The 24,426-nt window shown below is 36.8% G+C and overlaps 1 protein-coding gene across 13 annotated transcripts in view; it reads right to left on the bottom strand.

The window, feature by feature from the left end:
- The window catches only part of TBC1D5 (TBC1 domain family member 5), a 315,400-nt gene that overhangs the window by 110,411 nt on the left and 180,563 nt on the right, over nucleotides 1-24,426 (bottom strand). For all 13 annotated transcript variants that reach the window (XM_082046566.1, XM_082046568.1, XM_082046562.1 and 10 more), the window contains 5 exons: nucleotides 21,295-21,397; nucleotides 15,040-15,128; nucleotides 13,496-13,546; nucleotides 13,338-13,407; nucleotides 8,226-8,398 (listed from right to left, as the gene is read on the bottom strand). In XM_082046566.1, coding sequence (XP_081902692.1) covers nucleotides 8,226-8,398; nucleotides 13,338-13,407; nucleotides 13,496-13,546; nucleotides 15,040-15,128; nucleotides 21,295-21,397 — 486 coding nt within the window. The remainder of the gene's footprint in view (nucleotides 1-8,225; nucleotides 8,399-13,337; nucleotides 13,408-13,495; nucleotides 13,547-15,039; nucleotides 15,129-21,294; nucleotides 21,398-24,426) is intronic.

The raw sequence follows: 24,426 nt of genomic DNA, 5'->3' as shown, positions 1-24,426 counted from the left end.
GAACTGACTTGACCGCCTGGTTAACTCTTACTTTTGTGGGGAGAAAAAGCAAGCATTCTCTGCAGTGCTGACACTGAATCGCCTTTCATTTTCCAGATTAGCTGCATTCCATTGCACAACCAGGCACCTCTAGAGAAAATGCAGACAGAATTCATACAGAATTACTATTTCACTAATTTCAACAATATTTTCATCGGGGATGAATTGTGGTTTCAGGATATAATTTTCTGCTAAAACTAAGGACTCAGATGAAAACAACCCTGAAGAACTAGATGATTAATATGTTGTCCTAGGCTGAGCGAGACTCAGACTGAAGACTGTGCTATCCCTGAAGCTGATATCCCACACCCTAAAGCAGTTCATATTGTTTCTTTCTTGAACACAATTCCCTGTCATTCTTCTCCCCATCCATGAAATCCAAACAGGTCTAGTTTATTCTGACATGGAATAACAATGAAATATTAAAAACTTTGAGTTTTTTACGAAACTTACTTTCTGTGCTTCCAGCAGGCCTACATCGTGCATTTAAGTATTTCATGCTCATTTGTTTAAATATTTCAAACAAAATTCTCTTATCTGTACTACCCACTTGATTTCAGTTATATTTAAAGATGACAGTATAATTTTTACACATTAGTCACTAAAATGTGTTTACTGGTTTACTGGCTTCTCTTTGGGTGGTATTGTTTAAGTGCATTGGGATGATGCAAAACAACCAAAAGATTCTCAGGGTTTAGCAGTCTTCAGATTATCTTTGGGTATTGGCTTTTATCTTAAGGATTCACGACAGGATGATCTGTCCCTGCTGGATGGTTACACATGGTTCTATCCGTTACTTTATTATCATCCCCAAAGGTATGTTTTCACAGGAAAATAAAGGGCATGCTAGGAATGTATGTCTGCACATACTAAATTGATTCAGATAGACCAGGCAAGACTAAGTACTGAGGAAGAAGCACTGGTTAACCAGAAAACGAATTATCCACAGACTTGGATTCTATGGGGAAATGCTTTGTTTGCTATCAAGTGCTTAAGTCCCAAGTGTTGTATTTTGCTTGCTAATATCATGTTAACATGTGCATGTTAGCACAGTTTCATTTTTTAGGCATATCCTGAGACAGATGCTTTCTCCAACAACTGCTTGACCTACCTATTGACTTTTCTCAACCAATTTCCAACATGAATTTTCTAGACTAAGTTCTGTGTAGTTGAAAGAAACAAAATGATGCATGAAATTAAACAGTACTGGTTAACATGAACAGCTGATGTGATTTAAGTATAAAGAAAGCAATGGAGAAGTAAGTATTTGATATAAGGCACCTTAAATTCCTTACATTTTTCAGCTTTTATAGTAAATAGCTACTGGCTACAAAAGTAAAACAAACAAAAAGCAAAAGACAACAAACCAAACAAAAACAAACCAACCAACCAAAACCTCCAAGCCAAACATAAAGCCCCCCAAAACCAACCAACCAAACCAAAAAAAACACCCCAAACCAACAAAGACAGCCTTTCAAACACATGTATATATTCCTAGTAAACTCATCACAGGTTTCAGAAAGATTATTTGTTCTATTCAAATCCACTGGCCTCTAACCCTACTTATGTTTAATTCCACCAGATATGGGGTTTTTTTAAGGGTATGAGATAAAAGTCAAAATGGAAGCTTTCTTGCTTGTTTCTTTCCCAGATAAAGATAATTCCCTGTACTTCATATGGGAAGCACATCACCTGCATCAAGGAACAACATAATGACAAATCTGCATTCCATCCTCACAGCCATCCAGTACTACTCATTATCATCTCAGCACATAATTATGCGGCAGGAGAGTAAAACTCAGATGAACACTTTTGACACCTCAACCAATCCTTCATTCTGTTTATAGAGTGGGCTTTTACATTATGTCTATGTTAAAGTCTTAAGTCTAAGATAAGACTAAAATACTATTTGTGACAGTCAGGAAAAAGGATAAAACTGGAAGTTCAGCATACTATAATTTTCAGCCTAATACACAACAAGCAGCAAGCACAAAATGAAATATACATTTTTTCAATCAATGAACCAGAAAGCTTTTTGGAGAAACTCAATAATGAGCAACAGATATCTATCTTTTAAGAACACAAAAGGGTGAGTAGCCTCGCTTCAAAACAGAAGAAAAGCAGCTTCTGGAGCTAAGCAGGATTTCCTTGCTGCCTGAAAATGAGATACCTGAAGCACCCTGATGCTTCAAGAACCGTCCACATTTATTTGCACAGAGCAAATCCTTTGAGTTAGTAAACCATCGTAATACAACTGGTATGTCAACAGCAGGTGAGGCAATCCTCCTCTCCATTAAAACATATTGTAGCTTTCTCAATTAGCTTCAGATGCGTTTTCTTCTGTCACCTAACTTTGAACTTACTGGTTCCTTCCCACAATACTTTTTTCACTATGCAAGACAGAACTCACGGTAAAGTCTTGAGTTGTCTGAGTCAGCCCCCAAAAGCTTTATGTAAAAATCCAGCAGCCTGTTATCTCAATTTCTGGGAGCAACAGTGGATTGCAACCTTTCTTAGAAAGGCCTTTTCATCTAGCATTAAATCCTTAACAAGCCCTCTACTGACAGAGAAGCTAGGATTTATATTCCATTAAAATGTGCTTTATATGTAATGCTTTGTTTCAGTCAAACAGAAAATAATTACTGGAAATCAACAGCAGTATCAGCTACTAAGTTCAGGATTAGTTTGGTCCTGGACATTCAAATTAGAATTATTACTTTGTTTAGAAAGACTTCGTATTTGCTTTGTCTTCGCCCTTGCTAGATTCTCCTTTACTTTACTAGCAAGACCAGATTTTGGTGGTTCTCCTACTACATCCACAATAGCTCAAAGTTGCTTTCATTGTAATTGCTGTCCAATTAATTTATGACACTGGATTAAAAACTACAGAAGAACTGTAATTGGTTTGGAACAATTATTTCTCTCTTTTTTTTTTTTTGGTGAAGTGTGAGAATCCAAAATAAACCCAGGCATCCTAGTGATCTGTAAAGCTCTCCTTAGGAAAACTGATCTTTGATCTTTCTCTAGAGATTATGAAGATTTCTTATTCTGATGACTGGTGGGACTTTTTATTTTCTTTTTTTTTTTTTTTTTTTTCCCTGGATACAATGATTATGATTTATGTTCCTTCACTGCACAGGCAAAATCCTTTATATTCTCCCTCCAGAGACCAATGTGCTTACGGAAAAGAATACCGCCTGGTACCGTAATGGCATGGGAGAGAAACTAAAACAGGTGGATGCCCCACAGCACTGCTCATAGCAAACCAGCTAAGAATAGTAATAGTGGAGCAGCACATCTGCTGTTGACTTTGTTGTCACATAACCTTTCTAACGCTAGTTTCCAAGCTACACTCATGCCTAGTTACCTTGTAACTTGGTTTCCAGCCTTCTCTTAATTTTATTTTTTCCTTTGCTTCATGAAATAGGCTTCTTCCTGAAGTATAATGGTGGTGTCAGCCTAAAGGGCTGAAACCACATCTTGAGCTGCAGTAGGCAGTCTGTCTGTCTGATTGATCATCATAGAGCAGGGTGGCAGCGGGAGGCAAAGTCACTGGCACTGAATGTTCTAAGAAGGCCTTTTTTTTGTACCAAGACTAAGCTGTCATGAAATATTTACGCTCACTTCTGCATGCACTTTATTGTCTGTTGGGTATGTGCTTAAGAGGAGTTTGCTTAACCAATGTAATATCGCCATCACTGTTAAGATGCAGAAGCTAGTGAGTTTATGCCAACAGTTCATATTCATTCTTAAATAAAGCTTTTTACACTTATGCCTTGTCATTTTCTTTGTATGCAGTGTTTCTATACAACCGTATCATATATATTTACATGATCTGGCTGTACTTATTGCATGCAGTTCTATGAAAATTTCATTTGATCCAAGATAATTCACTTTGAAACCCCCACTACACAACATAAAGTAGAAATAATAATCATATTATGTGGGACTTTTCAAATTGATTCATCTTTCCAATGAAATGTCAAAGAAGTCCTCTACTAAAAATTACTAGAAATGGAAGAAAATGTCTTAAAATACAGTTATATGAAGACTTTCCTCAAACTTTGTCCCTTCTCAAGCTGAGAGCACGACCTGCTTAATTTGCCACTGCAAACACTTGGCCACCGCAGAAGCTGCAGAGTGGTTCTGCAATAATTATTTTGTACTTTAACATGAATTAGATGTAAGGGTCAAAGAAATTAACACTAGAATACCATTTAACCTAGGACATTAATCATTGTTAACTCATCTAATTTTACAATTAAACTGCATATTCAATCTGTCAGCCCTTCAGAGTATCCAATCTTTTTGTTCAATCTGAGCATTTTTTTTGTTTTTATTTAGAGAAAAGTTTATTATCAGGAAGCATGTCACTGAACTGTTGATGTAATCAATTCCAATTTATTTTCAAACCTTTCTTCTGCTTTACTTAACAAACTACAAAATGAGGCATGATTAGGCAACTATGATAGTTTGGTTAGACCATACACAATTTCCAGTGCTACCAAGAATTTGAAAAAATGTTATTCTGCAAAACATGATTTTAGGGTCTAAAACCAAGCTAGAGACGTGGCAAATAAAGAAGACTGAAGAATCATAAGGCACAAAGCCTTATTGCTGGTTCCATTTTGGGTGACATTGATAGCAGCTGAATAATTATCACAGGGACACGCAGCAGCTGACTGCAAGTCAATGAATGAGCCATCTCACAAAATTTCCAGCTACAGAAATTCCAGTGCTAAGGCTGCTACTGTATATGACACCAACTTGAATGATCAGAGCACAGAAGTGTGGCATAGCCGGGACCCTAGTATATGTACACCTATATATATATACACACCCATATGTATATACACACACTTATGTCTACCCTACTATAACTAACAGGGTTCTCTTTCTGATCAGCAATGAAATGAGACAGCCATGTAACTGAAGTCTGTTCACTAATGCACTCCAGAAGATAAAGATATCCACTCACTTGAGCTAAAACTTCACAAAATGTAAACTACCCAGAGAAAAAGATTTCTTCTGTACTTGCAGCACCTCCAGTGTGCAGCCTGGCAGACCAGGCTAATGACACTGCGGTTTGCAGAGGACTAACCAATGAAGAAAAAATATATGTTTTTTTCCCACTGATAGGACACGGGGTAATGGGTACAAACTGGAACACAAATGGTTCCACTTAAATTTGAGAAGAAACTTCTGAGTGATGGTGACAGAGCACTGGAACAGGCTGCCAAGGGAGGTTGTGGAGTCTCCTACTCTGGAGACATTCAAGACCTGCCTGGATGCCTTCCTGTGTAACTTCATCTAGGTGTTCCTGCTCCGGCAGGGGGATTGGACTAGATGATCTTTCGAGGTCCCTTCCAATCCCCCCCTAACATTTTGTGATATGATAATTACTATAATGAGTACACTTTTCCACAAAGCCAGTATACAACTTTTGCACCACTGGACAGCAACCAAAATTAAAGAGTCGTATCACACGTACTGAAATGCCTGTTAAAGTTGGTCTTGTAAGCAGGTAAGCATAATTTCAAGAAGCGTGTAATCACAGTTTCTGAACATGGAATTGTACAACAGACCAGGGTACCTGCCCTCCCAGCAGAACAAGTCTCCCTAATGTTTGAAAAATAAAAGGACTATTTGTAAACATCAAAGGTTGAAATCAACTGTATGAAAATACAAGAATTGTTTCTACCTTCCCTCAGAAGGTTATAGAAGGATGCAAAGTATAAAATACTATATTTTTATATAAATTAACTGTATAACTCACTCAGGCTACGGAAGACTGCCACTAAATACCAGTCTTTCATGTTGACACTTTTCACCAGGAATGCCACAATATGTTTTGAGGAAAGTTTCCAGTCTTCCTTCTAGCATTTGTATGCTTTTTGAGTGATAATACAAAAATTTGTATGCTTTTTGACTGATGGCTGTCAGGTAAGTATTTATTGTTGGCAAATCCAACAAACTTCAGCAAAACAATAAACTTCAGCAAAACAATAAACTTCAGCAAAAAGCTCACATGAATTCTGCACTTGGGTTAGGTTTAGCAATTATTAATAACCTATTACATTAAAGAAATGCTGTTTCTAGATCAAGAAATGCTAAATACAGGAAAAGATCCAACATCTGAGACTGTCAGCTGGCTTGCTACTGGAAATTACTATTCTGAAAAGCTCAGACATCATTAAAGGTGAGAATAATACAACACAGTCATGTTCCTTTCCCTTTCTTTTTCTCCTGTCCTCTATATTAAATCAGAAATCAGAGAAGGATATGACCTCACAGGCAACCTACTTTCCTCTTCTGCCAGTGCATAGTCATTCTTTATGATACTACCCATTTCTGAGAGCTTTTCAAAGCCTGTCTTTAAAATATGCTGATGGTTTTTCCTTTGTTAATTTTGATATATTATTTTACAGTCTAACAGCTCCCTGTTAGTAAGGCTTTCCTGATAGTCAGCCTGAAGCTCTCTCTCATAATTCATTCCCTTAACTGTAAATTTCTTTATTCAGATTCAGTTCTATTTATGCCACACCAGACTGCACTGTTCTTCTGTATAATGTTATAGTTTGAGCTAAAGTCTGATTTTTTTCTTTCAATTATTTCTCTTACTGAGAGGCAAAATCTTATACTGAAGTGAATACTTACAGTACAAATTATTTTTCCCCAAAATATCTGTCTGCAAATTTCTGAGGTTTATCTTATTTTATTTTCTGTGTGTTTTCATAAGACTGCATAAAAAAGAAACACTGTCTTTTTGTTTTCCTTGAAATTTACACTGCATACTTATTCATTACTACCCCTGAAGTTTATTAGGGATGCTTGCTTTCTCTTTCAGACTAGTGACGATATTAAGAAAATACACAACTCCACACTATGCAAAACATGCTGTAATAGGACAATGTGTCCTCTTTGTACCTTTAATACCTTGAGTTTACCTGGTTTATTCTCCCTCTCCCTGTAACCCATTGCTATCAAAACTATGTAAATAAGTTTAGTAGAATTAAATTTATCTTCCAAATACGTGTTATTTGTAAGTCTGGGACTACTACTTCGTCTTAGTTTAACTCTTCTCTATGTCACAGCATTTTTCCATTTTACTATAACATCAAATTAGAATTTAATGTTAAGTATTGCAGTTATGGCCTGACATTTACCTAGTCACCTTTTCCCTCCCTTTTTACATTTTCTATTGAGTTGTTAAATGTAACTCACAATTACATTTGGAAACTCACACCTAGAAATTAAACCTTTTTTTTTATTATTTAAGCCAAAGCCAAGCTTAATTTTATATCATTGTAAAAAATGAAAAATAGAACAAATTAAAAGTGTAATTTTTCTGTCACTGCAACTGTACATATGGTTCACCAACTCTTTAAGGAATTATCAAAATGAGCCAACTGTCTAGAATTCCAAGTGATGAAGGCAAAATTCCTTCTCAAAACCACAGTTAAGTCATGGTTCATCGAGGTTCCATGCTCTGTATTGACCCATATTGACTATGGCAGCCAAACAGGTTTGGATGCAATGCTGTGCAAACACATGAACAAGGCCACATCCAAAGTCTTACCTGGTCCAAGAAGCACCCCCTGGAACAGGACACATGATACAAAACCAGCTGAACGGATCTGAGCCAGTTCAATGGAAAAAAGACTACCTGGGCTGACCCATCACACAGGTACTTTATTATCTCCATGCCTTAGCTTTTAACATGCCCCACCACATCTGTACTACCAGTATCCAAAATCCCATTATTACAATAGGGAAAACTTCATTCATACTGAATTGGTGATAGAAATAAGTAAATAAACCATTCAACACTAATGATTTCCCCTCTGCCCTCTTCTTTGTGTCCTATTATCCCAGTTCTTCTTATAGCAAAAGCACAGGTAGGACATGTATTTGACTCAGAACATACTTCATCACTGCACTGGCAGTCTTCATCAAGTTCTCTAACATGTTGCTGAACAGACTTTATCTCTACTGGGAATGCCCCTGTCACAAATATAACCGTGCGGTGTCATTTACTGTAATGCTGCCAATTTAGTAACACCTAACAGATAACAACTACTTCTTTCTATCGTGTTTTCACTAATCTTAAATTTAAGGAAAAAAAAATGCCCTAATACAATGAAATAAACCAAGAAGGAATTAAATAATGCTTTGCAAAAACTTACATTCCATAAATCTGTGGAGCAATTTCCAATCGGTTCAGATGCATGTACAGCTCAATATCGTGTTTCTTCAGCAGATGATCCTGAATTTGGTTTACCTTTGCTACAATAGCAATAGATGGGCCCAAGTCCTGTGGCCTTGCAAATGGCATAGGTGTAATCATCACATCTTTCTCCTGCAGACACAGAAAACACAAGATAAAAAGAACATCCCATGAAGCCTTGTTGTCTAAAGGGACTGTCTGAAAAGAGATTTGTTTCATTGTAATCATTGGCTTTCAAGTAAACAAATTAATAACCCATTTCTTTTCCAGCAAAAGAGGAATCTCAAGTGTCCACTTCTGTGGAAGGTATTGTGAGACTTCTCTTCCTGGGGATTCCAAGGTTGACACTCTCATTCTCCCTGTCAATTTTTACGTGTGCGCTTTACTTTTCATGCTCTGATGAAATGTTGACAGCTTTATTTCAACTTTAGTATCAGCAGTCTGAGTCAGTCCAGAGCAAAGCAGACGAATGGTAACTTAGTAGAGAATATATGCCCTCAGAGGATAATAGATTGCATACCAAATAGAAAGTAACTTATTTTTGAACAAGCCTTTCTAAACAGGCTTCTCTTGCTCAGAAAAATCTGGTGACTGTACTTCAAAATCCATGCAACTTTAATAAAGCATCAGAAAACCTTTAAAACAAAGAAGAAATAGAACAGAGAGATGAACCTGATGACTAGGTTGGACGTAAAGGTTGTGCAAACCATGTAATGATCTAGAACATGACACACAGCAAGCGAAAACAGAGGAAGGAAACTACTGGAGCATTAGCATCCTTGAACCTGATACTGCTTTAAACATGTTCTTCTTGCAAAAGAGTGAAGTATTATTGAAAAAAAGAGAGAACGCTAGCAAGAAACGCACCAAGTAATGAACTCAGCTGAAGAGGAATCATGTAAGAAGGAGGATGAGAAATAAAAAAAGAACAAGTCAAACCTATGAAGGGAAAACTTAGGAAAAGGGAAACAGAGCTGTCAGGAACAATATTAAAGTTATATAAGAAGGAAAACTGAACAGTAAGAAGAGAAGGTTTCACAATAACTTTGTTGCAATATGTCATCATGGCTCTCTGATCCGAAAGCTCCACTTTAAACAATAGTTATTGTTTTTCTATCCTTTTGCTCAGTATATTGACAGAGAAGCATTATCAAGGTCAAAGGGTTAATACTTTCAGAAGACTTCATTACAGCTTAAACTGCTGAAATTCACATGGTTCAATACAGTGAAAAGCACATTATTTTTAACATTCAATAACAATGAAAGGCTCTTTTTTTTGTTTGATAGACTATCCCAAAGGTTGTTTTCTATGGTTATAGTCCCTCTTCAACCCCGATCTTTCTGTATCAGCATTTTAAGAGGAAGGCAGAGAAGTCACCATACTTCACAATCATTTACAACATGGTTTAACATTCAAGTGGGCAGTGAATATTTAATAATTTCTACCAAAAAGCCTATTTTTCATGTTGATCTCCTTTGCTTGAAATATTTTTTCTTAATTATTCCATTTCTGCATTGCAGAAAATATTGTATGGTGCTGAGCAGCGATTTAAAGTCAAATGTTTCTGTTTAAAGATCTGATTAATTGTAAATTGTATCTTAAAATCTGCTTAATTGTTGCTTTGCTACAGCAACTGCAGCAAAGGGACTGATCTGTCTGTTACAGGGTGGTGTTTTGCCATGCTGTTGTGGTACCAAGACATATTCATTTAACATGCCCTAGCAAATCACTTGACAAAAGCTCCCTCAGACTGTCAAATTAAGCTCACTGAAATGGCATCCTTTCGTTCAAAATCTTTTCTGTTCCCCCAGTCAGAAATGTAAAATAAAACATCTAGCATCTTAGGGACTAATAGGAAATATTGCTACTTACTTAAATACTGAAGCTTTTCAGAGCTGCACGTATGTTGGGAAAGGATATTATATTTCTCCTACCTCCTTTTGTAACTATTCTATTAACTTCTTTATTAGCCATTTGGGCAGCCTTCTTTTTACCCTGATTTTTGTTTCTCCATTGTATGGCTATTTTTAATTGTTGTTTCAGGCTTATTTCATGTTAGTAACATGTTAGTAACATGCTAGAATGCAAAATATTGAAAAAGGGTATCCACTAATCTCCTTCCAATCTATACAGAAAAACATATTGCCTTAATGTTACATGCCAGCCTGTAGTAATTTTTTGCATAAACTTATTAATTTATCTTTGAAACTAATCACAGAAGTCTGTAACTGCACGTATTCATAGACTGTGCATGTTCCATCAGTTGGCACATATCTGAGGTACAGCCTTTATTCTGGTTTATACAAATTGAGTTTAACTTCAGCTTGATACCACTGCAATCACTCTGATGACTCAAAAGATCTGTATTTTTAAGCTTTTCTTCATTATAAGCATACATTTTCATATGGAAATCTCAATATTAGAATCTTTCTACTTAGTCAAACTTGTAATATGAGAAGACTAGCTAGTTACCCAGAGTTATCTTTACAGAGTGGGCTTAAAGCCATCTTTACAAAGTTAGAAGACAGACCCTTAAACACTGGCTCAAGTGTCAAAAGGTTCTGAATATCAAAACCAATGCAAGCTTCCTATTACGGAGCAGTGCCAAAACTGGAGTTATTTGTCACCTGCAGCATTTGTACACCTTGGCATAATGTAGCACTGACACATTGCTGACTGTCAGACTGACTGACTATCAACATGGCCAAGTGCATCAAGTAATACATGCTGTCTTACAATTTTTAAAAACATGAGATAAGTAAATGGTATCCATCAAAATACAGTTCATCGGCATCTCAGAAATTAGCCCTATTAACAGAAATCTTCAAAGCATGACAGAATCTGTGGGGACAGCAGTTGCAATCAATAATCAGTGCCTTGACTATCCATGCCTCCTGGTTTGGTGCACTCCACCAAGAAGCCCCGTGGATGACTACAGTGCACATGATACGCCTGTTGTCTCCTGTCATGCAATTTGGTTGAGAAAATGACACCACATTTAGTCTGTTGAAATCGCTCCAAAAAAATCACGTCAGCTAGTGTGAAAGAAACTGCCTGAACAGAAAGATGCTCAAATCGACTAATACAACCAAACCGCCAAAATGCTTAATTAGAAATTACTCACAGTGCCTGTGCCTAAAGCACAGAAGCCAAGTGGACAAGATGACACTGTGCCCCTGCCCATATTCACCATATATTAAGTTGCCACATGAGACAAAACACTCACTTTCTTTTTGTGGGCTTCTATTAATAAGTCATTTGAGTGTATGGGTTTAGTCATGTACTGCTAACACGAAATATAAATGATGAGTCCCAAAGGGATGCGGTTCACAATAAAAAGATGAAAAGAGGGACAGGTCAGAGATGTGCTATTTACAGGAGAGCATCAGGTTCACCTCTAAGAACAGTATAATATGGATATCAGTGAAATGCAGCTGAAAAATCCAGATCAAGTATTAGGAACCAAATCCTGCCACAAAACTTTACCTACCACAACACGAACTGGAATGGCTGGCAGTCGATACTAATACAATTTATACATTCATGCATTTAGGAAACAAATGCTACAGCAGTACAGAGAGGCTAGGACATAGTACAAGTATAAACCGTGGACAGATTTCTCTCATTAACCACTAGGGAATGGAGTAGCTGGAGAAGCTCCTCTAATGGCAATTGGGAATAATGGAACCAACTGTTAGAGGCTATAAAATGTAACATGTCTCTCAGAGCACAAACTTTCATTGCTGCCTTTGTGAAGATTCAGACTTTATTATGTAGCCAACCCTCAAAGTCATGATTGTAAAAGGCATACGTACAAGAAAGGATTATTAAAGATTATACATGTTTGCAAAGAACAAGAACAAACAGCTAGATATTAATCCATGCGCTTTGCATTGTTAATTTTTTATGCCATGAAAGGACTGGAAAGGGCAATGTAAACTTTCACCTTCTACCCAAGCACGATAAAACTGTAAGCAGACCTAGTTATTTCCCAGAATAAAATTCAGCCTCAGACTTTACCACCTTCGTCACAGAAATTGGAACAAATACATTTGGATACAATGAATTCTTAAAAGCCATGCTCAGAGAAACATGTCTCACAGTTTTGTTGTTGGAATAAAAGTGACTGTGTAATAAGTTCATAAAATTTGTATCTCATATGCTTTATCCTTAGTTATTGAGAATTATGTAAAAATCCAATTCCAAATAGTAATTTACAACAGTAGGTATCTTAGGTCAAGATATCGATGCTTCATGTCTAATAAAATATAGGCGCAGATACCTTTAAACATTTGAAGAGAAGCTTTTATGTGAGTCTTGGACTAATATTTTGTTAACTCTAGATTCCCCATGGTCTATGTGAAAAATGCTGAAGTGAATCAAGCTGGAACTAAGTTTGGAGGACAACTCAGGATATGATACACTGAAAGTCTTGGCAATGCCTGTAATACAACTATGTTTTGCTAGAGCCTTCTACATACAATCCATCACACAAATCATTTTTCAGAATTAAAAAAAGAGCTATGTAAACAGGGAAAGAGACGGCAAAAAAGCATTCAAAGGAAATCTTGAGCAATTGCCTGAGGCAAAATGGACAGAGGGAACTATCCTTCATGCCATGCATGACAAATGCCTACAGGCAAGGCCTAGATGCTCCCTAGATGGTGCCTGCAAAGAATGAACATACTAAATACAGTGGCATCTGTATAGCTACACAGGAGATCTAAGGAGGCACAGACAGTCCCCCTGTTTGAATACCTGAGGTTAAGAAGATAAAAAAGGAAGGAAATGTAATGATGAAATCAGAGAAATACACATCCTGAGCTGTGATGGACAGACAATCTATGACCAAAGTTTTGCTTTCACAGCAAATTGTTTATATTGTAAACAGTTTAAAACAATGTAAGTCTCAATACGTTAAACACTGCTTGTATGTATTTATTTACCATGACATTTACACAGGTTTGGGCACACAGATGTGCCTATGACTGACCTTTTGAATGCTGCACAAGAACATCACTCATACATAGGAGAATCTGTGTTTGCACAACACTTTAGAGCAATATTTACCTTCTGACTGTCATGTTCAAAAGTTGAAAACCAATGTTCTGCAGTTTTCATAAGACGTGTGAACATTGCACTGAAGGGGAAAAACCCAGAAACTTGGTGTTAAATAATGTATTACAAATAAAAGCAAATTAAATGTAAAGGAAGTTGTTAAAACTTACTAGGCATCATGTTCCAGATATTCAGGATTCAAAAGAACTTTCATTTCCTCACTGAAAAAAGCAACAGTGAACAATCCAAATGTGAATGTTTATTCTTGGTCAGCGTTCTGCATGTACTATTATGTATTTATAAGCCAACTTTCATATAAAGTGCAAATGAGAAAACTAGCCTTTTTAATTAAAAAGAGCAACTCCATTGAACAAATGAAGTCTTTCCTTTTTATAAAGATCAAAACCAAATTAGCTGCCTTGTCTGCACTACAATGAAGTAACCATCTAATTATTCCAAATAACAAATTACTGAATGTCACAATGTATTATTTGAATATGCTTGATCTAGAATAATGGATTGCTGCACAATCTATCACTGTTTGTCCCAAACAAAAAAAAATGGTTACTGGTCAAATACACAGTATCAAAACATTAATTTATTTTGTTTTAATAGTCTGTATTTTTATTGTACTTTAACAGCAATTAATCAGTGACAGCACCTCTCTTCCATCTACTTTGCTGCTTAGCTCTACTTTTTCAGCGGGGATGGAACAGAATGCTGTGCATAACACATGGTTATTTTAAGTTACTTAGCACTGAAGAGCGTCTTCTAGGTAATTTCAGGATATCTAAGGACTGACATTGAATAAAAACACACACTTGTAAATCATCTCCATCCTTATGCTTAACTGCCTTTGGACAATCAACACTGAGGAGTGCTAACAGAGGTTATATTATACAGTACATATAATGAAATTGTCTTATTCACTGCTGGACTCTAAAAGAGAGCATTAAAAGACAAATCAAATGACCTAAATATTGTAAGTTATACAAGAAGGCTACTATTTCATTTCCTCCCTCCCCCCCCAAAAAAGCTTTACATATAGGGCAAGAAAAAAAGCATCTGAATTTGGCTGACAGACAGTCATGTGGGATGTAATATTTTATACATATGTATGTGACTACATGCACACACACAGACAGTGTGAGTGAAATGGAGAATCAATAGCTAAACCTAATATTACTACCAAGTCAAAAGATAGTCGGATATTGCAGCCGCGACATTGCAGGTAATGAAAGAAACACCAATCACAACAATTTGTCTGCGCTGATTGTTTTTTCTCTTTTAAGAGATGAGGAAAGAGAGTTGGTAATGTGGCTGTTCAATGACTGTAATTCTCTAATCTGCCTCCTCTCTGCAATGACAAAACCTAAACCATTTCTGGCAACAAGAATGAGGTGCAAGAGTAGGTATGTAAGCTATCTGATTACAGTTTTCCTTTGGGTTTATTGTCTTGCCTTTTTTCACCAGCTAATACCTGTAAAGTGGCCAACGTCTGCCCTTCTAATCCCCTTTCAGAAGCTGTGGTAGGGAAGATGATATAAGGACATTCCCATAACAGCATAAGGACACAACCATTTCTGATATCAATTTATCAATTATAAACAAAGAATTAAGTAACGCTCATTTATAAGTTCTAACCTAGCCAACTTCATTAATTTTTTTAAGATGGTGGATTTTTAATAATATACCAATAAAACACAATGCTTGCCTTGGTTGTGCAGCTTCACTGGCATGTGAAAAAGCCTGGTGGTCACAATGCAGGATAAAGACAATGGGAGCTAAAAGTTCATGCATACCCTAAACATAAAAGAAGCAAAAGCAGAGTAAGGTTTTCCAGTCATACAATAGTTCATAATACATAGCAACAGGCAGCCAGCAGTAATAGGTGCAGACTAAATAAAAGCAGGAACATTTATATTCTTAACAGAACAGTTTCATAATCAATGGCTTTTATCTGAAATTCTGATTAAATCCAAATGTTTATTCTTCTATAACATATAGAAACAAGTTATTCTTCCTTTTTCTAACAAAACAGACAACAAATTGGCAATGGTAGTTAACCCTGCACCTGGCAGTTTACTCCAAGATCTGTGTTCATAAATATGAATTTTATTTATGATAATTACAATCATGATCCACAGTACAAAGATCTGCAATAGGGACAAATTGCAAAATTTACTATTATTTTTTATTTGATAATGTTCCAAAACCAGCATAGCAGTAGCCTTTAGAGGAGACAAGGGGAGCTATCTGAGAAATGAGAAAATGAAACTTACGTTCCTACAGACAAAAGAAATAGGGTGTTTTTTTGGTATTCCTTTTTTTTTTCGAAAGCCATTATGTCAATATTCAAAATAAAGTCATTATAACACAATGCATAGGAGACCTGGTACTGTTCCATTACAAACTACTACTTATATATACAAACTATATTAAGATAAAGAAAAATAGAGAAACATGCAGGATGGGAAGAGAAAAAATTGGTGGACAGTTGAGGACTTAGCCCAGAATTAGCAGCAGGGCTGGGCCACCCAGGCCAGCCACCGATGCTTGTAGCCAGAGCTCACCAGCAACAGAACAGGAGTCTTGATTTGCCTTGATTCACCTGGGGCTTGTCAATTTGTTATCAGAAGCAACCGCTTCAGGAAAAGAGCAATCCTGTTGGCAAGGGGCAAGGCACTGCCAGGTAAAACTACAGCATGCAGAATGGAACTTCATCTTCAGCAGATGTTCAGCCCTTTCGCTCGGAATAGATCAGGGAAAAGGAGGATTTGGGGTATCATAACTGGGGAATTTGGTTATGCGAGGGGAAATTGGGCTCCCTGTGGTGGACTAAGATGGCAAGTAGTAACTACGCAAGCTACAGGCTGGGGTGGGGGTCAGCCATGAAAAAGTGAGCCCTTCAGTGATGGAAGGGATGCGAGATGAAGGCTTGAGACCTGTCTGGCTGCTGTTGGATACAGGGATCACTTCAAGGGGATGGAACTCCTGATCTCAGCCCCAAACCCCCAACTACACCTGGGACTTGGTGCCAGGTGCCTAGGCTACCCGGGTGGAGTCCTTGTATCAGCTGTGGGATGAAGCATGGGCTGCCAGCAGTGCTTCAGTTCAACAGTGCGACTGCTGCCCCAAGTGGAGGCTCAGTCCCAGCTCCAGGTGCATGCTCTGGGCAGACGGGGGTGCCAGGAAGACCATCTTGTCTATCCGCTGGCAGAAAGGGCACTGGGGCTGGCCCATCAAGCTCACAGGCAGCCGAGGCAGCTGGCAGAAGTCAGATGATGGGTCCCCAGACAGGAGCTGTTCTACTCTTGTGCTTGTGTTTCCAAGCTAGGAAGCCTGTCCACTTGATTTTCCAGCCCTTTCAGTGATGGACAGACATGAGCAATGACAGTCACACACTTGTGCAGCTACCCTGCTGCTTTGCTGGCACAACACTTGGTATTCCATGTAGCATTTGAGGAGTATTCGATACCAGGGAGTCAGCTTATCAGCTTCATATGTATCAAACAGGTCCACTAACTACTAAAAACCTTTAATTTTTGTTGGAAATAATGGGGATTTTCCTTAAGTGGTTCAAATGGAGCAGAGAGGTAGATGTGGAAGCCCCCTCAAGATCATTATCTGTTTTGAGTATGCTTGGAGGCATGTTAGTGAATTTTATCTGTTCGTAAGAGGAAATTCCAATACCTGGCAGTGTTGAAGATAAAAAAAAGAGGACATTTAGAAATTTCTCTGTGTGCTATCGACTAAAATTTAATTTTAATTTCTTCAGGACTGAGATGACTGTTACAGCCTCAACTGAAGGGATACAGAAGCAGCAGCCAGTTGATTGGGCAGATCTAGAGACAGCAAAACTACTGAAGACTGGAGTTTTTCTTTCTGTTCCTATTTCTGAACCCTTAGGGACTACTTTGAAAGATGAAGGCTAAATATAAACTCAGTTAGGAAAAAAAAATTAAATCAAATGTAGCCCCTTGATTTCAGGAGCTGATGTAAAATTCCCAAACACAATATGGGTTAGATTACAAATTGACAGCTTTAGCTATCTGACAGTCTTATGGTCATACCAAGAGAGAAAATAATAGGAGAGATAAGGAGATAGGTCCAGGATTTGACAATAGATGCAAGTGGCAAAAATATTTAAATAAACTGTAGAGAACCTAGGCTGTACTTTTCATACATACAGCCCTCAGTTAATTAACAGCTCCATGTCTAATCTTTTATTCGCCCTGATATACTAACATGAAATAAGAGAAATGGAAATGCCAAAAACTTGACTATCTAATAAAACTACCACCTAAGCTGTAAACATACAAGCTGAAGAAAAAGAAAGAGGACATAAAATAAGAATTAGTTATAGAAGATAAAAGCACATAATGCATTCTTCCAACATAATAATATATCAAATTTATAATAAAGTAGAATCATAATGTGGCTGCCCACATACAACAAAAACAAAGCAAACGGATGATGGAATATCAGGATTTCAAAAAGATATCTCTGATCTTTCAGTTACAAGAGTACTTCAAATGTTTAGAGATTTTTAGCTTGGCAAGAAAAGCCACCAGTGTAATATGCATACACATATTTTTTCAGTGCTGCAGTTTACTAAAACTCTTCAGTGTTAATAAATAAGTTGACAGAGCTCAGATAATTTTATGACACTTCCCAGCTACAACAAAATATTGATTTCATAACACAGACTATGGTTTAGATAGGAAACCAGAAGTATAGCATTTCTACAATGAAAAGTGAATCAATGCATTTCAAAATTATATCGTCTTCTCTAAGGGCAATCAAATCTTGAGTGAACAATAGTTAGCCTAGTGATTTAGCTTAATTGTCACTACTTCTTTTCAGTGTAACTAGGGCCAGAATTTTGGCACCACTTACAAAGAATGCTAAGAGTGATTTTTACATATTCTTAAGTACAATATACTATTCTCTTTAGATTTTATATTTACAGTTGCTATTTAAAAATTCAACGATCCCAGTGAGGATTCTGTTTTTAAAATCTGTAATACAGCTTCACAAGATTCTATTCCATTTGACTGGGGACAGAAGTATCTTTTTCTTTATCACATAAAATGTTACTTCACGCTGGTCAAAACCCCACAAACCTAACTACAAAGACAACTTTCATGCATATATGCATATTAAACAAACATTATTGATTGCTTCTTGTAAGACTATATGCTGATGCTATGTAATAGCTTCAAAAAAATGTTGCAAACTTCAGACACACTTGATTTACATTTCTAAGGATGCGAATTGTCAAGGAACTAGAACTCTTTCCAAATATTTTGAAAGAGAAACATTGGGTCCTGTACAGATGTTGACAGACAGAAGTATAAGTTTTCATTTATTGGCCAAGTGTTATAATTGTTATAGCAAATGTAGCTGTTGTATGTGGTCATCAAAATGAAATGGAGGAATCCTCACAGAGAACAACAGGACCAGTCCCATGATGGATACTGAATACGAAGACAAACATGTTAATTTGGCCTTTGTATTCAAGGTCACTGCAGAGAGCAGCTTGGAGATAATGGTAACCTTCATTAATTTCAAGAAAATATGCTCAGCTTTGATGTAGTGGAAATTATTATGGGAAGGGGGACTTGAGTCAATGGTAAAAACAGAACCAATAAAAATAGTAGGCCAAGAAGACTGACTGCAACACAGGTATTGCTAAAAGAGGGAAAAAGCCATATCCTGTCACCAGCACAAACTCTGCTTCCTATTAGCTAATTCAGAGAAGTGTACTGATGGACATGAAAGGAACGTTATCTAAAAAGAGAGGGACATGGAGGCAAAAAACCAAGATTGTTACTAATAAGCTAACAGAAGCTCTAAATTAAAATGAACAAGCAAATAAAACAACCAACAAAAAACCAAAACCCAAACAAACCCGTCATTTTAAAATGAAGTAAGAAAAAATAAAAGCTCCTAATAAAGGCGACACATGTTCACAAAAAGAGAGGAAACCCACAATAGCTTGCTGTTTTGTGGAGTTGACATAGCATCTCCAGACTTGGGTGATACACTGAACACACTTTGGAGAGGTTAAACCAACAGGTTTTCTTTTTCAAAGATCCATTTTAAAAAAAAATTCTGCTCTTCATCTGTCCTTTTAGTCCTGTGGCAACCCCATCCTGAAATTACTGCACCACTGATGCAACACCAGTTGAAAACAGAGGTAGAGAAGTTTTCTTTGTCAACAGCCTGTAGGCTCACAAAATTGAACCTGTTCTTTTATCTGCCTATGTTCATTTAGCCCACCAAGCAGTCTTTATTAAAGCTGAGGCATCAGGCAGTCAAAGTTCATTAATACCATTTATATAATCTCTGCAGTTTCAATTAACTCAGCAAGACATTCTACTACATGATAACAGTCTCATTAATTCAATAAAATCCCATAACTATTAACAATATGGTCTATGTTAAACGGGGTGTCACCTAGTAGAAAATAATAGCTTTAACAGCTTGTGATGAAACTCAGGGCTTTTTTTTTAAAATTTGATCTGGCTGAATATTCCATCCTTATGTAGAAAGGTATTATTTCTTGGTAAGGAATCAAGAGGATTTTAAATACAAGCAGAGGGTAATTAAGTCCTTTTAAGTCATATCAAAGAATAAAATAATGCTTCTTGTTCAGTAAATGATAGACTAAATTAGCTGGAATGTGTTCTTCCATTTTCCCATCATCAGTACTCTGGCCTATATTCAGTAGAAAGGGGAGGGTGAATACTGCTGAAGTGTTTTCTTTAGAAGTGCCCTTCAAAATACAGCTCACAAATCTCATTTTTTCTTTTTAACATGCAAGACTATTCCCTGCTCATAGTTTGTCAAACATGAGAAATAACCAGCTGATGGAGATTTGCTATCTTTGATAACTATATATTTGATTTTTGGTATAATCTGTAAGACAGTTCTTCAGAAGTAACTGTTCCTTCAACTCATATGTGTTGGTCTTTTCATGAAACGCCACTAATTTCCTGGCTTAAGGACATGGTGGTCACAGATCGCGCTTGAAAGCATGCAGCATCTTTTAAAAATCTTCATATTTACTGAATCTCTGTATTTTTTTAATGATTTTTTTTTTGTCCATGTGACGTTTGCTGCTCTACAGTTTATCCCTTGTCCATGCACACAGTATGCCTTAGTCTGTCAGTCCCTACTCAACCTATAGTTAATAGCCTGGAGAAACAATATATACAATATTGTATAGACAAATATGTCAATAACTCCATGTATCAGTCTTGCTACATTAATTTAGTGTCTAGCTTATAGCCACTTCAAAACCTTCAGAACCAATGTTAGATTTAGTCTGCATCCCATATGGATGCATAGTTAGTGCATCTTTAAGGCTTTCTTTACCATTCTATCAAAAATGGTTTGAGCAGGTAACACTGTAAAAGTGGTATTTGTAGCACCCTTAACCTTCAGTTAAGAGGTGTTTGTCACCTGCATTGTATTTGGATGCCACAGGGTTAGATGAAGGATCTACTTGCTAATGTACTGCATGGCTTTTGCAATTTGAAGAAGAACTTAAGATATTACTTAAGACTTAAAATAGTAACTTGGCCTAAATTTCAGAAGTCACTATTTATGCTTTTTGTTTATTCAGTATAATTTTAAATCCTGCTGCATACTTTCTTTACCTAAGAACAGAAAACCTTTCTTTTTCTTTGTTAACCATCACTGAAGAAAGAGACATTGTCTATTAAGAAACTTGAAGTTAGACAACCTAGCAACCTTAAAGAAAACAATCTGAAGGACTGTCTTATGAGAAAAATGCATATGTTATTCAATAAGCTTACTTTTCTTACTATCCAGCTGACAAGCACCTCTTTTATTACTTTAGCATTATGATACAGCTTCAGATACGACAGAACTACATTATTGTCAAACCGTAGAGAAGATGTTGAGTCAATGAGTGCCACCTGTACGGTATTTTCATTACCTGTTTATAAAGCAACTGCTCATTTTCTCTTGCGTAGCAGAAGAGAACATCTGTAAGAATTTTCCTCACATTCTCTTGCTGGAAATACTGCATTTCAGGAAAGCTGAAAATGAAGAAATACAGCGAAAGTAAACAATACAGCCTGCAGAATCTCAGTTGCTGGTGTTCTAGAAACTGTTTCAGGTAAGGGAGCACCTCCTTTGTCTGCTTTCCCACTGCTCTGTGCATTGTGGGTGCTGCTAGAGTAAGAATACTTCTAAAGACTTGTTATTTTATTTTGCCACCAAAATTCTGAACCATGTTCTTTAATATACATCAGTCCACCACTTAGATATGATGATATCACCAGTTGTATTTAATTAATTAATTTCTTTTAACACTGTGAAAACTAGAGACCTGCAAGAATGAAATACAATGGCAGATGCTGTTAATCATCAACTTCTTACACACAGCCAATCCACTGAAAATGAATGACTTGGAGAATTTAATCCAAATAAAATTATCTACCATATGAGTATGTTCCCAGCCACCTTAAGGATCACACCCCTTTCCTCCTCCATGTCATGGAAACAAGTTGAATTGAAGCAGAGTGAAAGGTGACAGAATAAGAGGCAACGTCTGAAGCAGAGATCTACCCTCTCCCTCCTGCGCACAGACTCTTACAGTCAAACTCAGGAGTTCAGAAGACTGTTCTGGTCCTGAGTGCCACAGCATCCCAACAGTAACTAACTCCGTGATTGTGCTCCCCTGATTGTCAGTCCTTGGCCAATGAATCTAAAACTTGCTAGGAACACTTGGAAAAGGAGTGTGATCAAAACCACCAATCAGGCACTTCTTCTCCCCTAAAAAACGCAAGTCAGTTAAAACTATAACTGTTGCAAACAGTTATCTGTTGATTAATTCAATTCAGGTACTGGAAAAATAAGCCCCAAAGATCAAATCTTTATAGATAGAAACATACTTTGTATGACACGCTCCCATTTTTTAAATCTGTGTTAGGTTGGCAGCTGTAACTGGATCATCAGTGTGCCCTGCAGTTTCACAAACAGTGCTTAGCCCTGCTCTTTGTTATTCTCAAGATGAAAGTTGGGCAAAGGAAGAGTAGAAGAGCTAAAATATGTTAGAGAAGTTTGTAAAATTACCAGTTCTAAACTGGAATAAAATGGAAGAAAGAAGAGTACATCAGAAGCAGCATATACACAAGTGTTCAATATTTCATGAACATTTGAAAAATGATTAGCATTTTAATGACAAGATTATTAAAATATCTCACAACTGACAAACCCCAGTATCCTAATTTTCTTGAGCTCTAAGCAAGCTCCGATATACCTTACTAGCATCTTTTGTGATGCACCATAATTAGGCATTTCATTGTTTTTAGTAGCTGTCTCAAACAAACCTTAAAATTATGAAATCATTTGATACTCTGGTAGGGCAAATAACCTTTAAGTGAAATTGAATGAAGTGGAACTAGTGTGAGAATAAGGGAAAAAAAGCTTCTGAGAAAATCCTGTTACCTGTGTATAATTCAGGAAAATGTAAATATTTACAATCTACAACTATTCTGAAGAAATTCTCACTTGTGCCTTCTGCTCCTTGAGTGTTGGAAGTAGGAAATACAGTGGTTATGCAGGATGCACTTTAACAAATAAGTGCACAAAACAAAAGTGTTTTCATGCTTACTGAAGTATTAACTATAGGGCAAAAAACATTTCATAAAGCAAGCAGCCCAATCCACATCCAGCTATATGGAGCAGTAACAAATTAAGACAACAGCAACACAACCAACCAACAACAAACCTGGAAAGGTATAATACCAAAAAGAAAGGAAAAGGTAAAGTTGGACAAAGAAAAACAAAGAATACTTAAAAAGACAAGAGTAGGCCTCAGGCTAGATTGCTGAAATAAAGGCTATAGTATTGTCAGGTTTAAAATGAAACACACAGATTACAGGCAAGTTTTGGTTTTGTTTTCCTTGCTTTCCAAGTTTGAGTTTCAATGCTAAACTTTAGACCAGTTATATTAAGGCTGTTGGAGAAACAATATATGGAATTATAATAAATTAATTAAGATAAAACTATTGGTGTTAATTATTACTATGGTCACCTCACAGAGGTGATGACAGGTAAGCACAGAAACATAACTAATTAAGGCTAGAAAGGTGCTTTGAAATCCTGGGATGAAGGATCTGGACCAAGAGCCAAGGCAAAGACACTGTGGCTTAAATGCAGCAATGCTGAAGTCCTGAGAAAGGTATTGGGATGAGGGGTGGAACGTTCTCCTGGCACCTTGAGGGGGTAACAGTAGACCAACATTTGGACACTCATATGCACTCGTACTAATCATATTACTGTAAAGGACAGACACAGCTGAGACCAAAAGTGCATTACAGCAGATGGTAATCGACATAATTTAGGGCTTTGAAGAGATTATTTCTGAAGGACTGTTATTCAGGCCTGCCCTATGAAGTTTAGGAAGAGAAAATCAACAAAGAAAACTCAAAAATACACAGAGATATCTGTGAGGATCTAGTAGTACCAGAGATTGTGACAGAAAGGATAATAATGAACTCAGGAATAAGCTGGCTGAAGTATTAATTATAGTAAATGTAAATACAAGAGATCATGAGGGAACTATCAGTTCAGGATGGATTTTTACGGAGAATGTCATTTTAGGATTAAAGCAGTGTTTTTGAAATGCAGTGTCCTCAAATCAGGCAAGGTAAGAATACTTTTCATGAACACTAGAGTATTACATTTAATTACATTTCTGAAAAAGATTGCATAAGGACATGGGAATTTTGCTAGACTGTTTTACCATAACTGCTACAAACATCACATTCAAACCTCTGCTTTCTGAAAGCAAAGACCAGCATGAGTTTGCTATCATTTTTTAAAGCATTCCTTAAGACCACTTAGGGGTCCCTACACCAGAGGCAGCCAGATTTTGACACAGAAAAATCTTAGGCTGGCAAACAAATAAAAGGATGCACAAATACTTTAAGAAAAAAATTTAGTAGCAGACAGAAATTAGGCTCTTGACCACAGCCATAGAGTGACCATCTTTTCTTTCACGAACAGATTCCGTTCCCTGCCATTTCCCAACCCTGTTACTCAACTGGAATGGGGAAAA

Source organism: Streptopelia decaocto (genome assembly GCF_964273445.1).
Source record: "Streptopelia decaocto genome assembly, chromosome: 2".
NCBI lineage: Eukaryota > Metazoa > Chordata > Aves > Columbiformes > Columbidae > Streptopelia > Streptopelia decaocto.
The sequence above is the reverse complement of the archived record's forward strand: the minus strand, read 5'-3'. Positions and strand labels throughout refer to the sequence as shown.